The sequence below is a fragment of the Diaphorina citri genome, unplaced genomic scaffold, assembly GCF_000475195.1.
Source record: "Diaphorina citri unplaced genomic scaffold, Diaci psyllid genome assembly version 1.1 scaffold558, whole genome shotgun sequence".
NCBI lineage: Eukaryota > Metazoa > Arthropoda > Insecta > Hemiptera > Psyllidae > Diaphorina > Diaphorina citri.
The window spans coordinates 85,799-104,315 of NW_007377992.1; the positions used below are offsets into that span (position 1 = coordinate 85,799).

An 18,517-nucleotide genomic window follows, 5' to 3' on the forward strand; every position below is an offset into this window, starting at 1 on the left:
AATTTCATCAACAATATTAAGGTATCTTTTTAATAACTCCTTTTTGGACAGTTGAAAATTCTCAAATTGTTTGTAATTTAGAACTTCTTCAATATCTTGGATTGTTTCAGCAGCCAACCTTTTCAAAATTATAAGTTCTTTAAATCTAGAAGTTACTTGACTTTATTATCTTTTAGTAACTTTGTTTAGATGATTAAAGCTCCCATTAGTGGACATTTCCAATTAAGTCATTTATCCTCCATTAGACGTTCAACTGACATCTCCACTATTTCTGCTCAGAAGAATCTGTGATGCAACTTGCAAACCGCGCAATTGTTCTGTAATGTTTATATCTTGTAAACTGCACTTGTACATTAACTAACTTAGTCAGCAAATCTTTTGTAGCAGAGTAGCAGAGTGACTTATTCACAATACTATGTACTTACTGTACCTGTTTACCATACCTACATAACATATTACATTATTACCTATGTTTCTGTCTACCTAAGATGTTTTTGTATGTACCTACCTACCTATACTAAAGCTTTTTAAATACATATTACCTATATATGCATACATAATGTTTGTTTTTATGTAATTACCTATATTATACCTATTTACCTACCTATGTATTTATCTATGTTTGTATGTAGTCAAGTTTGCCTGAGCTTATAGGCATACTAGGTATTTAAAGCTATTTATAGCTACATAAAATGTTGTACTTTTAGCATAAACATACCTAGGTACATTCGTGTGATTAGTGGCTTCCTTAATGTTCCTAGGATTGTGTAGGTACCTTAGCCTGAGTAGGTAGGTGTTTTACAGCTTATTATAGGTACCTAGACTTCCAGACTAGACAAGACTATGTACCATTGTACCTAGTTCTTAGACCGTTGATAATATTGATAAGTTCCTAGAACTTGTACCGAGCTTATATCTTCTGGAACTTCCTCTGTCTCTTCTATGTCAGAAGGAGAGAGAGAAAGAGAGCGAGAGAGAGAGAGAGAGAAAGAAATAGAGAGAGAGAGAGAGAAAGAAAGAAATAGAGAGAGAGAAAGAAATAGAGAGAGAGAGAGAGAGAGAGAGAGAGAGAGAGAGAGAGAGAGAGAGAGAGAGAGAGAGAGAGAGAGAGAGAGAGCCATGTAGAAGAGAGAGAGAGAGAGAGAGAGAGAGAGAGAGAGAGAGAGAGAGAGAGAGAGAGAGAGAGAGAGAGAGAGAGAGAGAGTAAAGGAGTCATTTTATGATTAGTGGATGTGTCAAAAGCACTTTTCCATCAAGAGATCGGAGATCATTGGAAAATAGACCCTTCATAATAATATCTATGTACCTACAAGAATAGGTAAGGACCAAGGACTGAAGTTGTCTACATATTTGAAATAAATACCTTATTGCACTTTTGTCTAGTCAGTTCTAGTCATTCATTAGTCTCATGAAATAAGGAAGAAGAGCTGAAATAACTCTCGGATGTTCACAGACTCAAACTACTAAGTATTATTACCTCTGTGACGATGTATGCAGAACCAAATTCCTTTGCATGAACGTGATATGGCACTATCTATCCGACCTACATCTGACGCGGGATTTTTGCCTGTGTTAATCTGAGAACATATTTTATCTGTGTATTCTCTGTAAGTACATAGATAGGTACCTTAGTTGTAAAAGATTTATTTCTGTACGCTCTGTAAGCATATACCTTTTTTTCGTAAAAGAGAATCTTTTGTTTCTCTTGTGAATTTGATCTGAATGTTACAGCAATGAATCACAGCATTACTGCATGATTCCTTTGCACAAGTCTTAATTTGTATTAGTGGAGATGCCTAGACTCCAATACATTTTCCATAGCAAACCACAATAAGCTGGCTTGCTCTTTAATATTATTGATTATAATATTGACTAAATTACTGAATTTCTCTTTTTTAACGCACATTTCAGGTAGTGAATATTTGAAAATAGACGGACCATGTACAGGACCTCTTCTGACGAAGTTTCGAATGAAAAGATGCCGCGAAATATGCACCGTCCGTCCTTTGGACAGTATTACTGAAGAATGTAGGTATAATTAATTTCTGCAACGTTCAAATCAAACCTAATAAAACAGCCAGCCTTGTTAGCTTAGTTGGTAGTGCGTCTGCCTTGTAAGCGCTAGGCCGCGGGTTCGATTCCCGCCCGGGGCGGATTTTATCCTTAGTAGAGTTAGGTACTTATTTATTTTAATTATTTTTAGTAGAGTTAGATATTTCTATTTACTTTTATGAACATAATTATATTTATGTAGGTATGAACACTTTTATGAACATAATTATATCTGTATGAACCACACCATATTAATTTGCGGGTACGGCTGAAGTCACACATGCATAATGAACAAGGTAAATTACTTGAGTAGGCAAGTACCTTACTTGAGTATCTGCTTGAGTATTTGTTGAAAAAGAAAGCTCTTTATACTTCACAGCTTTTAACAAATTTCAGGTAGAATCATATGTAGGTACCTATCTGTGATAAGTACATCCTTGTTCCTTATTATAACAAGGTATAGGTATATCGATTTTGAAACGGTTTCCTTGTCTTTTTTTCTAAGAGGTTTGATATAGGGAACTGTAACTACTGAGCTTTTATCGTTCCAAAAGCGAAGAGAGACAGGACAGGAGAAAGCCAGCCGTTCCTAGAACAAACCTTTTCTGGTTTAAAGTTCACTCCATTAGGGAATAATTTGTTGGTATAGAATTAGGTATAGATAATATTGTTTCTTTTTGACTGATGGAATTAATAATGTAGGTACCTTGGACTCTATAGGTAGTAGGTAGGCTACCTTAGAGATTTAAGAAAGTTCCTAGAACAAACCTTTTCTGGTTTAAAGTTCACCCCATTAGGGAATAATTTGTTGGTATATAATTAGGTATAGATAATATTGTTTCTTTTTGACTGATGGAATTAATAATATAGGTACCTTGGACAGCTTGGACTCTATAGGTAGGCTACCTTAGAGATTTAAGAAATTGGATTTAAAACAGTACCCGCCTACCTACTTAATTAAGACTTCGAAAAACTTGGAAGAATTAAGGTAAGTAGGTTTTTTGATATTTTGATGTACCGCTCTGTTTGCGATAGTGCCTAATTAACGACCTTCAAAGCAAATTTTCAGAATTCAATTTCTTTTTACCTTTCTAATAAAATGCACATAAATTGAATTCACAATGAAGGAGATTCGAGGACTCTTAAGGAGATCCTTCCTTAGAGAAAGTAAGGAAAAGATGGGATTTTTTCGACGGTTTTTAGTCCGTCCTTCTTTTATTATTACAATAGTAATAAAAAGGTATAAGGGACGGACTATTGTATTCGCTTCGGTGTCTGTCGGTCTGTCCAAACCTGGTCGACCTATATTTCAAATTAAAGGACCTATATATCAAATTAAAAGTCTTTTTACCAGAAACACGAAAGTGGTGGTGCAAATTTTGTCCAGAGAACCATAAAGCCAAAAAAACTGGTTTTTGGTTTTTTTTTTCACATTTTCTCACACAAATGAGCTCTGATCTTGAAATTTGTCGCGACGACCTATGAACTAAAGCGAGAAAGTTTTAGATAACACTTCAGTCGTTAATTTAAGACCGGTTATGTTAAGCTATGTCATCTATGTTAAGCTACGCCGAGCAAGGCCAATAAATGGATGAGTGACTTAAACATTATATTGGTAGTTACATATTAGGAAACATTAAAAGGAAGAACGGACTCTAGTCTTGATTTTAAATCATTACATGAAAGAAAAATAAAAAATCAAATCTATAATAATAATAATTAGGTAGGTACATAGGTATTTCTTTAACCACGATCGAATAAACTACGGGCTGAAAAATTCTCGGAGGGACGGACCCAGCTTGTTGGTTTTTACAGCTGCCTAACCTATTAATGTTTTATAGCATACCCTTCCTGTAGTATGTCTCAAGGGTTGGATCCCTCATTAGAGGGAGTAAAATAGATTATAAACCTACAGACTACAAGAATATACGATTTTTTTTAAAGGTCAACAAGAACGGAAAATTGTACGTACGAGCCTTCTGAATTATTCGTACGGGCCTTCTGAATTATACGTACGGGCTTCTGAATTATACGTACGGGCCTTCTGAATTTTCATGCTTAGGTAATGCTGGACATTCACCCTCAGACATTCACCCTCAGACATTCACCCTCAGACATTCACCCTCAGACCGTCTACCAGGTCTTCTGTCAGACGGTTTTCCGCCACACACGTTGCGACTGTGTGACAGACGAGACGGTATGAGCGTGAGTGGTGGGCATAGCACTGGAACTGGAACTTCACTGTCATGCTTATAATATTGGACTTGGCTGGCACACGGCGCCTACTTCTGTGCGCTTTTTTTTCTTCTTCAAAGGTTAAAATATGACTAAATGAAATAACTTACCATTGTGTTAGACAGCATATTCATCACCATATCTCCTGTGCTCACACGTCTTGTTAGTCAATCACAACCATACACTCCGAAAATTCTATGACAGCACAGGGGAAAAGTCGCTCAGGGCGATAAAAAACTAAGGGAAAACGCAAAAATGCCCCAGGAAAAAAGTCGCTTAGGAAAAAGTCACTCAAAAAAAGTTCACAACAAAAAGGTGTCATAAATTCAAAATTTTCAGAAAGGCCTTTAGGTCTGACTTTAGATCACCCGGAAACACTGATCGAATTGTTAACACTTAGGTATTTAGTAAAACAGACCACGCGGAAAATCTAAGCACAATTTGAAATTTGGGGCTCTATTTTAGACTCCCTTGAAATAATTTTTCGTGTGTCCAAATAGACATTTACATTGATCTAGGCCCACTCAGCCTCGTGAGGAAAATGAGAAACTATGACATATAAATGCGCATAGCGACCGGTGCCAGCATGGTAGGTAAACATTGGATTTTAGGATTATTGAGATATTGTGGAAAATATACAATGCTGCAGTGAGTACCAAAGTTGTGACATAATAACACAAAGAAACTGCATTTACATGTTACATTTACATAAACCCAATGCGATTAATTTTGATTTCAAAGTGTGACCCAACCCAAAGCATTAAATTTGGTGTCCTCAAAAACAAAGCATCGATTGAGAATATTAGGAGACTTTTAAGAGAGTATATATAATAAGCCCCAGTAAAGCTGGACACCCTGTAATTTTTGACTTGGACCCTAACCAGACCCCAAGGTCCAGACGTAACCTAAGTATGTACATAATTGTGGGAACTAGTTGCCTCATAGTTTGCCAATTTTGTACCTGGAAAAGATAGCCGAGTACCTAAAGCCCAAATATGACTATTTGAGTTGGTATCTATACTATCTAGATGGTATCTATGAGCTGTTTCATGACTACCCTTGAGATTTTTAGCTGAATTCCCTATATCCCTAGCTAAATCCCTAGGGATGAACTATTTTTTTTTCTAGCCAAAGGATTTAAGCTTTATCTACTGCCAAGGTCATTGACTGAAAGACATGGTCTCATTTTCATCTACAACCAGTGTAGGCGAATAGAGACAAAACAATCTACAGTAGATAATATTCTATAGCTAGGTAGATACACTAGGTACATACTTATATGTAGATATAGGTTTGTCACACTTCTCACTAGGCAGTTCCCAAAGGGCCGTAAATATTCGTAAACCGACTTTTAAGTTGTCGGACTTTTAAGGTGTGGGAAAACTAAACCCCAAAATGAGATACATAATCACGTAGGTCCCTTGGAAAAATTATAGACATCATACACTTAGTTACTTATATTACATTCAAAAAATAAAGAAAAAAATAGTATACAATGGAATTTAAAAATCGTGGTTGAAGTTGAAGCAGAAAAGAAAAATGATTACTGAAGCAAAACAGAAAAGAACACTGTGCCGAAACCTAAAGCAAACGTAATAAAGCAACTAAACAAAAATCTGAAAGAGTTGAGGAAGTTATATGAGGGAAAAGTAAAAATAAAGTTCCTGATACTCGAGTTGAAATGGGAAATAATGAGAAAGGGCTGTGTGAAGATTTATCAAGAAAATGCTGACAGTAGTGTTACTGTTAGTAGCACCGAACTATAGGATCTGAGAGGTGATAAAAATCATAGGTGAAACAAATACATACAATGAGATCTAACTACTAAAAATTAAAGAAAAACCAAATAGCCAACACACAAAATGAAATAATATTTGATGGAAGCTAAGAAAGAATATTTGATGGAAATACACACAAAATAAAGGAAAGAATAAACAGAAAACGAAGCAAAAAGTGAAGGAAGAAAGCCATTACATAGAAACTGTGAAGAAACAAACGCTGATGTAAAAAGTGATGCATCAAATTCTGATGTAAAAAGTGACGAAATACAAAAGAGAACACTTATACTAGTGGTGAAATATACAAAAGAGGACACTTAAGTGGTGAAGCATGTTAATGGGTTTAGTAGGATTTGGCATTCACTATTGCAGATTGAAGGGTGCATGGGAGAGGCTGCCCAAAACAGTCATTCCACCACCAGAAGCAATTCACCATACTGGGTTCGAATCTCGCGGAGACCCTGAAAAGAAATTTCATTCGGTTGTTTTTTTCTGAACAAAGAAATCGTGTGAACAAAAAAATCTCGTAGTACTTTTTGAAAGTGATTAGTAGGAGGTTTTATTTTTTTTTTTAAAAATAACAATTTAAAAAGTTAGATTATTTCAAGGTAAGTCTTGATGAAAAAATAAAATTATTTCGGTCTAAAAATCTAGTTAACAAATATGGGAGGGATGGGGGTTTTGTAAAATTACGAGTCCGGAGAAGAGAATTGAAAATTTGTTCCAAAAAGAAAAGGGACGTTTATAGTTCTAAAGTTAATAAATGGTTAATGGAAGTTCGGTACCAAGCACGCGTTAGTTTAATTGTTTGTTCTGAGGATAGTTGGTTAATTACTCACCATCAATATTGAAGTTCTATTCAATGGTATAGAACTCATATTAAAGGAGCACACAATTCTACAAACAATTAACCCGTAGCTCGTACCTACATCAAAACAATACATAGATACCTACATTGACTACTGAAAAAGGATCAGCAAGAATTCTCCAGTCGTATCTCAGTCAATCAAATAGCTTAAAAATCCTAAAATCCATCTCTTTAAAGCGAGTTTTCAATACGATGTTCTGTTAAGGGCAGTGTGGCATTCAATTTTCCTTCCCAAGGTCGAGACACAACAATTAGGTGCCCACTCCAAGGACTCGGAATTTTACAACAACCTTTTGCGGTTTTTTGGGTCTACATACTAAAAAGGTTTAAAATTTCAATACAATGAACAGAATTCTTACGAATTTCGGAAGAAAATTGGAAGCTACTGGTTTGCGACATACGTCCCCCATAATCACACAAGACTGTGAGTGAAGCCAATCAGGTTTAATGCCCACCACTAACGCTCAGATCGTCTGACAGACCCAGGTCTGAGAGACAGTTTGAACGTGAATGGCGGAAAAATCTGGAGACCTAGATCTCTCAGACTGTCTGGGGTCTGAGAGTGAGTGGCGGGCTTAACAGTGAGATAGATTCGGGCATTCGCGATAGAGCGATCCCAAACTATCACATTTCTGGACCAAGTTTCGACTCCAATAAATCTCGTCTGATTATTTGGGATAGTATGATTGAGATAAACAGTTCTCTAAAATTATCTGGACAACTAAATTATTCTCAACGGACGACAAGTCTAGGGTAAAAAGATAAAATCTCAGGGCTCCTTAATACGTCAAGCTCAAAATTGGGAGAACAACATTTCAGTTTGATCGGAAGATTCGGAAACAATGACATCAATTGGAACTAGTGGGAAGAAGAAAGGAGTGTAAACTGAGCAGGTTGAAAGGTATAGGAAGAAAGGACTTAGAAGCTCATGTGGTAAAGGATAAACAAGGTATATTCCATTCTATTCTAGAAGAAAGGCATCGAGTCACTTAACGCAAGATTTACGGTCAGTTGAGAGACTCCTTTGGGTTTTGCAGGAGGGCAGATGGACGAAAGACGTCCAAGAGTAGACCAACATGAAGCTGTGGACCCTGCCCTTAGAGAAAGCTATGAGCAATCTTTAAAATATACGGGCCACGGTGCGGCGCGGTCTTTTTTTCATGTGAGGTTGCGGTTCAGGGATCTGCTCCCTGCAGCGCTCATAACTACTCAGCGCACTTGGTTTATCTGAGAATGGACTTCTAAATCTTAGAACAAATTCGGAATTCTGAGAGGACAGTGATGAGAACCCCTTACCCCGTCTCATCCTGCAATCCCCTCCAATCCCTGTTTCCCTGCTACCCCGAGCCCCCTTCAGTCAGCCCTTTTCTTCCCCCGGAGCCCTTTCATAGTAAGCTGTCTTGCATGATTGTTTCTTCTAAAACATTTCCCCGCCAGTCTTTACTTCTTCTCCTAACACAAGAGAAACTGCATTTACATGTTACATTTACATAAATCCAATGCGATTAATTTTGATTTCAAAGTGTGACCCAACCCAAAGCAATAAATTTGGTGTCCCCAAAAACAAAGCATCGATTGAGAATATTAGGAGACTTTTAAGAGAGTATAATCAGCCCCAGTAAAGCTGGACACCCTGTAATTTTTGACTTGGACCCTAACCAGACCCTAAGGTCAAGACGTAACCTAAGTATGTACATAATTGTGGGAACTAGTTGCCTCATACTCTGCCAATTTTTTACCTGGAAAAGATAGCCGAGTACCTAAAGCCCAAATATGACTATTTGAGTTGGTATCTACTATCTATAGATGGTATCAGTCTATAAGCTGTTTCATGACTACCCTTGAGATTTTAAGCTGAATTCCCTATCCCTAGCTAAATCCCTAGGGATGAACTAAAGCCCAAATATGACTATTTGAGTTGGTATCTACTATCTAGATGGTATCTATGAGCTGTTTCATGACTACCCTTGAGATTTTAAGCTGAATTCCCTATCCCTAGCTAAATCCCTAGGGATGAACTAAAGCATAAATATGACTATTTGAGTTGGTATCTACTATCTAGATGGTATCTATGAGCTGTTTCATGACTACCCTTGAGATTTTTAGCTGAATTCCCTATCTCCCTAGCTAAATCCCTAGGGATGAACTTCTAGCCAAAGGATTTAAGCTTTATCTACTGCCAAGGTCATCGATTGAAAGACATGGTCTCATTTTCATCTACAACTAGTGTAGGCGAATAGAGACAAAACAATCTACAGTGGATAATATTCTATAGCTAGGTAGGTACATACTTATATGTAGGTATAGGTTTGTCACACTTCTCGGTAGACAGATCCCAAAGGACCGTAAATATTCGTAAACCGACTTTTAAGGTGTGGGAAAACTAAACCCCAAAATGAGATACATAATCACGTAGGTCCCTTGGAAAAATTATAGACATCATACACTTAGTTACTTATATTACATTCAAAAAATAAAGAAAAAAATAGTATACAATGGAATGTAAAAATCGTGGTTGAAGTTGAAGCAGAAAAGAAAAATGATTACTCAAGCAAAACAGAAAAGAACACTGTGCCGAAACCCAAAGCAAACGTAATAAAGCAACTAAACAAAAATCTGAAAGAGTTGAGGAAGTTACCTATATGAGGGAAAAGTAAAAATAAAGTTCCTGATACTCGAGTTAAAATGGGAAATAATGAGAAAGTGCTGAGTGAAGATTTATCAAGAAAATGCTGACAGTAGTGTCACTGTTAGTAGCACCGAACTATAGGATCTGAGAGGTGATAAAAAACATAGGTGAAAAAAACACAATGAGATCTAACTACTAAAAAATTAAAGAAAAAACCAAATAGCCAACACACAAAATGAAATAATACCTATTTGATGGAAGCTAAGAAAGAATATTTGATGGAAATACACACAAAATAAAGGAAAGACTAAACAGAAAACGAAGCAAAAAGTGAAGGAAGAAAGCCATTATGACATAGAAACTGTGATGCAACAAATTCTGATGTAAAAAGTGACGAAATACAAAATAGGACACTTATACTAGTGGTGAAATATACAAAAGAGGACACTTAAGTGGTGAAGCATGTTAATGGGTTTAGTAGGATTTGGCATTCACTATTGCAGGTTGAAGGGTGCATGGGAGAGGATGCCCAAAACAGTCATTCCACCACCAGAAGCAATTCACCATACTGGGTTCGAATCTCGCGGAGACCCTGAAAAGAAATTTCATTCGGTTGTTTTTTTCTGAACAAAGAAATCGTGTGAACAAAAAAATCTCGTAGTACTTTTTGAAAGTGATTAGTAGGAGGTTTTATTTTTTTAAAAAATAACAATTTAAAAAGTTAGATTATTTCAAGGTAAGTCTTGATGAAAAAATAAAATTATTTCGGTCTAAAAATCTAGTTAACAAATATGGGAGGGATGGGGGTTTTGTAAAATTACGAGTCCGGAGAAGAGAATTGAAAATTTGTTCCAAAAAGAAAAGGGACGTTTATAGTTCTAAAGTTAATAAATGGTTAATGGAAGTTCGGTACCAAGCACGCGTTAGTTTAATTGTTTGTTCTGAGGATAGTTGGTTAATTACTCACCATCAATATTGAAGTTCTATTCAATGGTATAGATCTCATATTAAAGGAGCACACAATTCTACAAACAATTAACCCGTAGCTCGTACCTACATCAAAACAATACATAGATACCTACATTGACTACTGAAAAAGGATCAGCAAGAATTCTCCAGTCGTATCTCAGTCAATCAAATAGCTTAAAAATCCTAAAATCCATCTCTTTAAAGCGAGTTTTCAATACGATGTTCTGTTAAGGGCAGTGTGGCATTCAATTTTCCTTCCCAAGGTCGAGACACAACAATTAGGTGCCCACTCCAAGGACTCGGAATTTTACAACAACCTTTTGCGGTTTTTTGGGTCTACATACTAAAAAGGTTTAAAATTTCAATACAATGAACAGAATTCTTACGAATTTCGGAAGAAAATTGGAAGCTACTGGTTTGCGACATACGTCAAAGTGCTTCTTCTGCTGCTCCAAGTCCTTGTGCTTGATTTCCTGAAAGCGACGGGAAGGAGAATGATATTACTGATGGGAAGGAGAACAATATTTCTGAAAGGGTGAGTGAGTATTGTTGCTGACGTTGCTGTTATTGCTGAGACTATGTACGTAACGTCACGTCATTCGGCTTTAGAAAAAAGCTGCACTTTAGATCGAGTAAGGAGATCTTTGACCGGAAACCTACTGAGTGGTCTTGGTTTAAAATATAACAATGTAATGTAATGTAATGTAATGTAAATGCAATTTCTTTGTGTTATTATGTCACAACTTTGGTGCTCACTGCAGCATTGTGGGATTTTTTCCCAATATCTCAATAATCCTATAAACCAATGTTTACCTACCATGCTGGCACCGGTCGCTATGCGCATTTACATGTCATAGCTACTCATTTTCCTCACGAGGCTGAGTGGGGGATAAATCAACAACAGTTGCCGCACCCCAAGACACGCTAGACCAAAATCTAGCAACATTAAATTGCAAAATTTATTATTTTGCTACAGGAGCAGGCAAAAGCTCCAAAAAATTCATCCTGCGCTTGCATCCGGAATAATCCGGATTTAATTTTCGATAAAGGTGAAAGAAAATTCGCACAACCCGTGTTTATCCAGTCTTCTGAATTCTAGAAACAAGTTGATTTGTGGTTTTGTAATCGTATCTTCACGATTTACCTGGTCAATATTGGTCTAGCTAAGTATTTTATGATTTACCTAGGTTTTTTTTTTTTTTTATATATATATAGGTGTTTTGGGCAGCCTCTCCCATGCACCCTTCAATCTGCAATAGTGAATGCCAAATCCTACTAAACCCATTAACATGCTTCACCACTTAAGTGTCCTCTTTTGTATATTTCACCACTAGTATAAGTGTTCTCTTTTGTATTTCGTCACTTTTTTTTTTATCTTTTCGGTTTTATCTTAGGTATCTAAGATTTTATGAAATGCCGGATTATAGGTATACATAGAATACCGGTAACATATCTATATCCAGCTTTCCCAGGTTAACTAATCATAAAAGGATCAATATCTAAATGGTGCACTAACACCATTTAGATAAATGAACTTTTTTTTACTGAAATCTTATCTGTCTTCCAGGTGGACTTTGGAAGGTGAACGGAAATATCATGGAGATTTGGACAAGCAAGTCACAACCAAGAAGGAGTTCTCTCAGGTAAGTCATCCACCGCACTCTGAAATTTCCATCAGTATTGACACGATGAGATCTTCAACTTAGATTAAAACCATTCCTTCCATCTTTTCGTCGGCTTTTCTGAGTCGGTTTCGTCAAAGAAGATGAAAAACCCCGATTTGGGGCGGTACTCAGTCCGATTGTTATATTTTATCAGCTCCCATGGCGTAGTGGTCACTGCACTCGCCTTGCACGCGGGAGACCCGGGTTCGATTCCCGGCGGGGTCAAGAAATTTGTATATAGCGAAAGGAAAGCATGGACTATCTAGGTAACAGGAAATGACTTCTCGGGGCGGAGGAGAAAGCGGTAAAACTCATCATATTTCCACAAAAGTCACGCGGGGTTATTGACATACATAAGGAGAAGCTATAAAAGTCCGCTATAGTCAGAATTATAGTTATAACAGTCAGAATTGATAGCAAAAGCAAAGGCTTATGTCTATTACAAAGTGGAGCGCTAAATCAAAGCTAACTTCCTGTTTCTGAGGATGGCGCAAGGAAGGAAACATGTTATTACAACTTGGAAAAACTTTGTGGGGGGGGGGCATATAAGACTGGGGAGTGCTTTAGAAGAAGTAAAGACTGGCGGGGAAATGTTTTAGAAGAAACAATCATGCAAGATAGCTTACTATGAAAGGGCTCCGGGGGAAGAAAAGGGCTGACTGAACGGGGCTCGGGGTAGCAGGGAAACAGGGATTAGAGGGGGTTGCAGGATGAGACGGGGTAAGGGGTTCTCATCACTGTCCTCTCAGAATTCCTACTTTGTTCTAAGATTTATAAGTCCATTCTCAGACAAACCAAGTGCGCTGAGTAGTTATGAGCGCTGCAGGGAGCAGAGCCCTGACCCGCAACCTCACATGAAAAAAAGACAGCGCCGCACCGTGGCCCGTATATTTTAAAGATTGCTCATAACTAGCTCTAAGGGCAGGGTCCACAGCTTCCTGTTGGTCTACTCTTGGACGTCTTTCGTCCATCTGCACTAGTGTAAAACTCAAAGGAGTCTCTCAACTGACCGTAAATCTTGCGTTAAGTGACTCGATGCCTTTCTTCTAGAATAGAATGGAATATACCTTGTTTATCCTTTACCACATGAGCTTCTAAGTCCTTTCTTCCTATACCTTTCAACCTGCTCAGTTTACACTCCTTTCTTCTTCCCACTAGTTCCAATTGATGTCATTGTTTCCGAATCTTCCGATCAAACTGAAATGTTGTTCTCCCAATTTTGAGCTTGATGTATTAAGGAGCCCTGAGATTTTATCTTTTTACCCTAGACTTGTCGTCCGTTAAGAATAATTTAGTTGTCCAGATAATTTTAGAGAACTGTTTATCTCAATCATACCATCCCAAAGAATCAGACGAGATTTATTGGAGTCGAAACTTGGTCCAGAAATGCGATAGTTTGGGATCGCGAATGCCCGAATCTATCTCACTGTTAAGCCCGCCACTCACTCTCAGACCCCAGACAGTCTGAGAGACCTAGATCTCCAGATTTTTCCGCCATTCACGTTCAAACTGTCTCTCAGACCTGGGTCTGTCAGACGATCTTTAGTTAGTGGTGGGCATTAAACCTGATTGACTTCACTCAATTTTGTGTGATTATGGGGGACGTATGTCGCAAACCAGTAGCTTCCAATTTTCTTCCGAAATTCGTAAGAATTCTGTTCATTGTATTGAAATTTTAAACCTTTTTAGTATGTAGACCCAAAAAACCGCAAAAGGTTGTTGTAAAATTCCGAGTCCTTGGAGTGGTCACCTAATTGTTTTGTCTCGACCTTGGGAAGGGAAACTGAATGCCACACTGCCCTTAGCTATTTGATTGACTGAGATACGACTGGAGAATTCTTGCTGATCCTTTTTCAGTAGTCAATGTAGGTATCTATGTATTGTTTTGATGTACGTACGAGCTACGGGTTAATTGTTTGTAGAATTGTGTGCTCCTTTAATATGAGTTCTATACCATTGAATAGAACTTCAATATTGATGGTGAGTAACCAATTATCGTCAGAACAAACAATTAAACTAACGCGTGCTTGGTACCGAACTTCGATTTAACCATTCATTAACTTTAGAACTATAAACGTCCCTTTTCTTTTTGGAACAAATTTTCAATTCTCTTCTCCGGACCCGCAATTTTACAAAACCCCCATCCCTCCCATATTTGTTAACTAGATTTTTAGACCGAAATAATTTTATTTTTTCATCAAGACTTACCTTGATTGGCTCTTCTTGATTCTTGAGTCATGACATCCCTTGAAGCAATAAAAAAAAAAAAATAGTACCTAGGTCTTGGAATGAATTTGAGCAAACTACACCGTTGGAACTTGTTATTGTATGTTCAAACATAGTCGACGAGAAGTCGATTGGCGAGATGAATCTAACATTTTAAAAGTTATCGGAGGCGTTGTTAACGGTTCAGTCGATATCGATCGACGGTCGGTCGCCTATGTGTGGAAAAAAAAAAAATAAAACCTCCTACTAATCACTTTCAAAAAGTACTACGAGATTTTTTTGTTCACACGATTTCTTTGTTCAGAAAAAAACAACCGAATGAAATTTCTTTTCAGGGTCTCCGCGAGATTCGAACCCAGTATGGTGAATTGCTTCTGGTGGTGGAATGACTGTTTTGGGCATCCTCTCCCATGCACCCTTCAACCTGCAATAGTGAATGCCAAATCCTACTAAACCCATTAACATGCTTCACCACTTAAGTGTCCTCTTTTGTATATTTCACCACTAGTATAAGTGTCCTATTTTGTATTTCGTCACTTTTTACATCAGAATTTGTTGCATCACAGTTTCTATGTCATAATGGCTTTCTTCCTTCACTTTTTGCTTCGTTTTCTGTTTAGTCTTTCCTTTATTTTGTGTGTATTTCCATCAAATATTCTTTCTTAGCTTCCATCAAATAGGTATTATTTCATTTTGTGTGTTGGCTATTTGGTTTTTTCTTTAATTTTTTAGTAGTTAGATCTCATTGTGTTTTTTTCACCTATGTTTTTTATCACCTCTCAGATCCTATAGTTCGGTGCTACTAACAGTGACACTACTGTCAGCATTTTCTTGATAAATCTTCACTCAGCACTTTCTCATTATTTCCCATTTTAACTCGAGTATCAGGAACTTTATTTTTACTTTTCCCTCATATAGGTAACTTCCTCAACTCTTTCAGATTTTTGTTTAGTTGCTTTATTACGTTTGCTTTGGGTTTCGGCACAGTGTTCTTTTCTGTTTTGCTTGAGTAATCATTTTTCTTTTCTGCTTCAACTTCAACCACGATTTTTACATTCCATTGTATACTATTTTTTTCTTTATTTTTTGAATGTAATATAAGTAACTAAGTGTATGATGTCTATAATTTTTCCAAGGGACCTGAGCAACGTCAGCAACAATACTCACTCACCCTTTCAGAAATATTGTTCTCCTTCCCATCATTAATATCATTCTCCTTCCCGTCGCTTTCAGGAAATCAAGCACAAGGACTTGGAGCAGCAGAAGAAGCACTTCGAGAATTGGCAGAAGCTCTGGGGCCGCCCCGGCCACGGCGCCCCCAAAGGACACACCAAAGTAAAGGAAAATCTTGAGTATCTTCTTTACCACTTGCCCGTTTTACAGCGGAAAAAGATCGCCGAAAAGAGTCGCTCGCAAAGCTCCCCCAGCATGATGAACGGGGAAGTACCCGCCCAGAATTGATTGCTTTCTATTACCCTCATACGCCCTCAGGTTCTAGCGTTGTCCTCCACACACACACTTCTTTTATTTATTAAGTCTAGTGACTCAAAGTCCACGAATTGTTTTATCTTTCATCAAAAGAGATCAAGTGTTCTTTCTCCCACGGGTATCTTTGGTCTACCTTCCTATTTGATCAAAATAGGCTTCACTAGTGGCTTTTGACTTTCTAGAACTCTAGACATTCTAGATCCTGTAATTCTAGACACTTTCACGCCACACATCTGAGCTTTTTGATACCATTAGGAATGATCTATTTGTCTCTTCCATTTTACTAACATGGGTCAAATCTAACTGGTGCTTGAAATTTTCTATCGCCGCACCGGCATTGCGCTGTCCGAATTACCACAGTAAAATTATTACCGACAATTTACGAAGGCGGATTGATCTGCCCCACGAACTTTAGTGCTGTGGCCAGGTTACACCAGACCAATTTCTTCATTGCCTTGGACTGATCCCTTTAAACTGCAACATTTTGTTCAAATTATACGTCATTGTATACTCATCGTACAGAGAGGCAAGGTAGTACTGTTGAAACTATCAATGAAAATGTCAGATGGGTGTAAACCCTGATTGCAACCTGGGTGTCATTGCAAATCATTCCTGCAGCCTGTAGCTATCCATTTCATTTACACTTTAACCAGGTCCGGGGAATGCTGGTTTAAAAAAATTAAACCTCGATTTTAAATTAAATTTCAAACTTCGATTTTTTTACGAGTTTTTTTCGACGTCAAAAAGTTTGTGTGTTGATTTTTTCGTGCGTTGGAATAAACTTTTTTATACGTTTACTTGCAAGGTGGAGTAGTTTTTGGACCTTTTTGGCGCAATTTTAGGTTTAAGAGATTTTTTTTTACTAAATAGGTACCTAAGTGTTAATAATTCAGTGTTTCCGGGTGACCTAAAGTCTAAGACCTAAAGGCCTTTCTGAAAATTTTGAATTTATGACACCTTTTTGTTGTGAACTTTTTTGAGTGACTTTTTCCTAAGCGACTTTTTTCCTGGGCATTTTTTCGTTTTCCCTTAGTTTTTTATCGCCCTGAGCGACTTTTCCCCTTGTGCTTTCATAGAATTTTCGGAGTGTATGGTTGTGATTGACTAACAAGACGTGTGAGCACAGGAGATATGGTGATGAACATGCTGTCTAACACAATGGTAAGTTATTTCATTTACTCATAATCATAAAACAGTTGCGCTTACTTGGTAGATGTTTCAAAGTCATAGAGCAGGAATTTACTCATATTTTAACCTTTGAAGAAAAAAGAAAAAAAAAGCGCACAGAAGTAGGCGCAGTGTGCCAGCCAAGTCCAATATTATAAGCCTGACAGTGAAGTTCCAGTGCTATGCCCACCACTCACGCTCTGACTGTCTCGTCTGTCACACAGACGCAACGTGTGTGGCGGAAAACCGTCTGACAGACCTGGTAGACGGTCTGAGGGTGAATGTCTGAGGGTGAATGTCTGTGAGGGTGAATGTCTAAGGGTGAATGTCCAGCATTAAGCATGCAAATTCAGAAGGCCCGTACGTATAATTCAGAAGGCCCGTACGTATAATTCAGAAGGCCCGTACGTACAATTTTACGTTCTTGTCCACCTTTAAAAAATGGGTATATTTTTGTAGTCTGTTGGTACATAATCTATTTTACTTCCTCTAATGAGGGATCCAACCCTTGAGACGTACTATAACTATAAAACATTAATAGGAAAGGCAGCTGTAAAAACCAAAAACCGTCGAAAAAATCCCATCTTTTCCTTACTTTCTCTAAGGAAGGATCTCCTTAAGAGTCCTCGAATCTCCTTCATTGTGAATTCAATTTATGTGCATTTTATTAGAAAGGTAAAAAGAAATTGAATTCTGAAAATTTGCTTTGAAGGTCGTTAATTAGGCACTATCGCAAACAGAGCGGTACATCAAAATATGAAAAAACCTTGTTATTCATGTTCACACAATAACAGATAATAGCTACCTTGCCGTCAAAGTTCTCAATGGCGTTACGTAAGAAGAAGAGGGAGTTATGGGGAATACCGCGAGTATGTGGAATGCATTATAGCAGGGGTTCTCAACCTTTTAGTAAACACGTACCACTTGAAATTTTCAGAGATTTTGACGTACCACCTTATATTTATATATGGCTAGCAAGGTGGAGGTTGCAAGATCGAGACCCACTTATGACATTTTTTTCATGATGTTTCTTGATTCGTTCAATAATAAAATCACGATTTTTTTTGGTTTCTTATCAATTATTTTGATTAATTATAGTCTTAAAACCCCACCATTCAACATTTTTTATTGTTATTATTAATATATGACTGCGTAGTGCGTACCACCTAAAGTGTATCCGCGTACCACCAGTGGTACGCGTACCACCGGTTGAGAACCTCTGCATTATAGCATTAAATTTTAACTCTCGCAAAGAACGAATAAGGAGCGGTGTAAAATGTCAACTAATAAATTCTGTGGATCCTAGTAATGGCATAATAATTTAGAAGGCAGAATAGAATGGAATAGAACTTATTTTATAGAATAGAACGGAACTTATCTATCCTGGCCGAATTCGGACAGGACAAACCAAGCACAATGTTTCACTTACATGATCCAACAA

General features: G+C 37.5%; 1 protein-coding gene across 1 annotated transcript in view; it reads right to left on the reverse strand.

Annotated features, from left to right (window-relative positions):
- Nucleotides 1-10,100: 10,100 nt before the first annotated feature.
- Nucleotides 10,101-18,517, reverse strand: part of LOC103510095 — a 35,479-nt gene continuing 27,062 nt past the window's right edge. The window contains exons 9-10 of the mRNA XM_026824240.1: nt 10,918-11,004; nt 10,101-10,154 (exon numbers count right to left, since the gene is read on the reverse strand). Coding sequence (XP_026680041.1) covers nt 10,101-10,154; nt 10,918-11,004 — 141 coding nt within the window. The remainder of the gene's footprint in view (nt 10,155-10,917; nt 11,005-18,517) is intronic.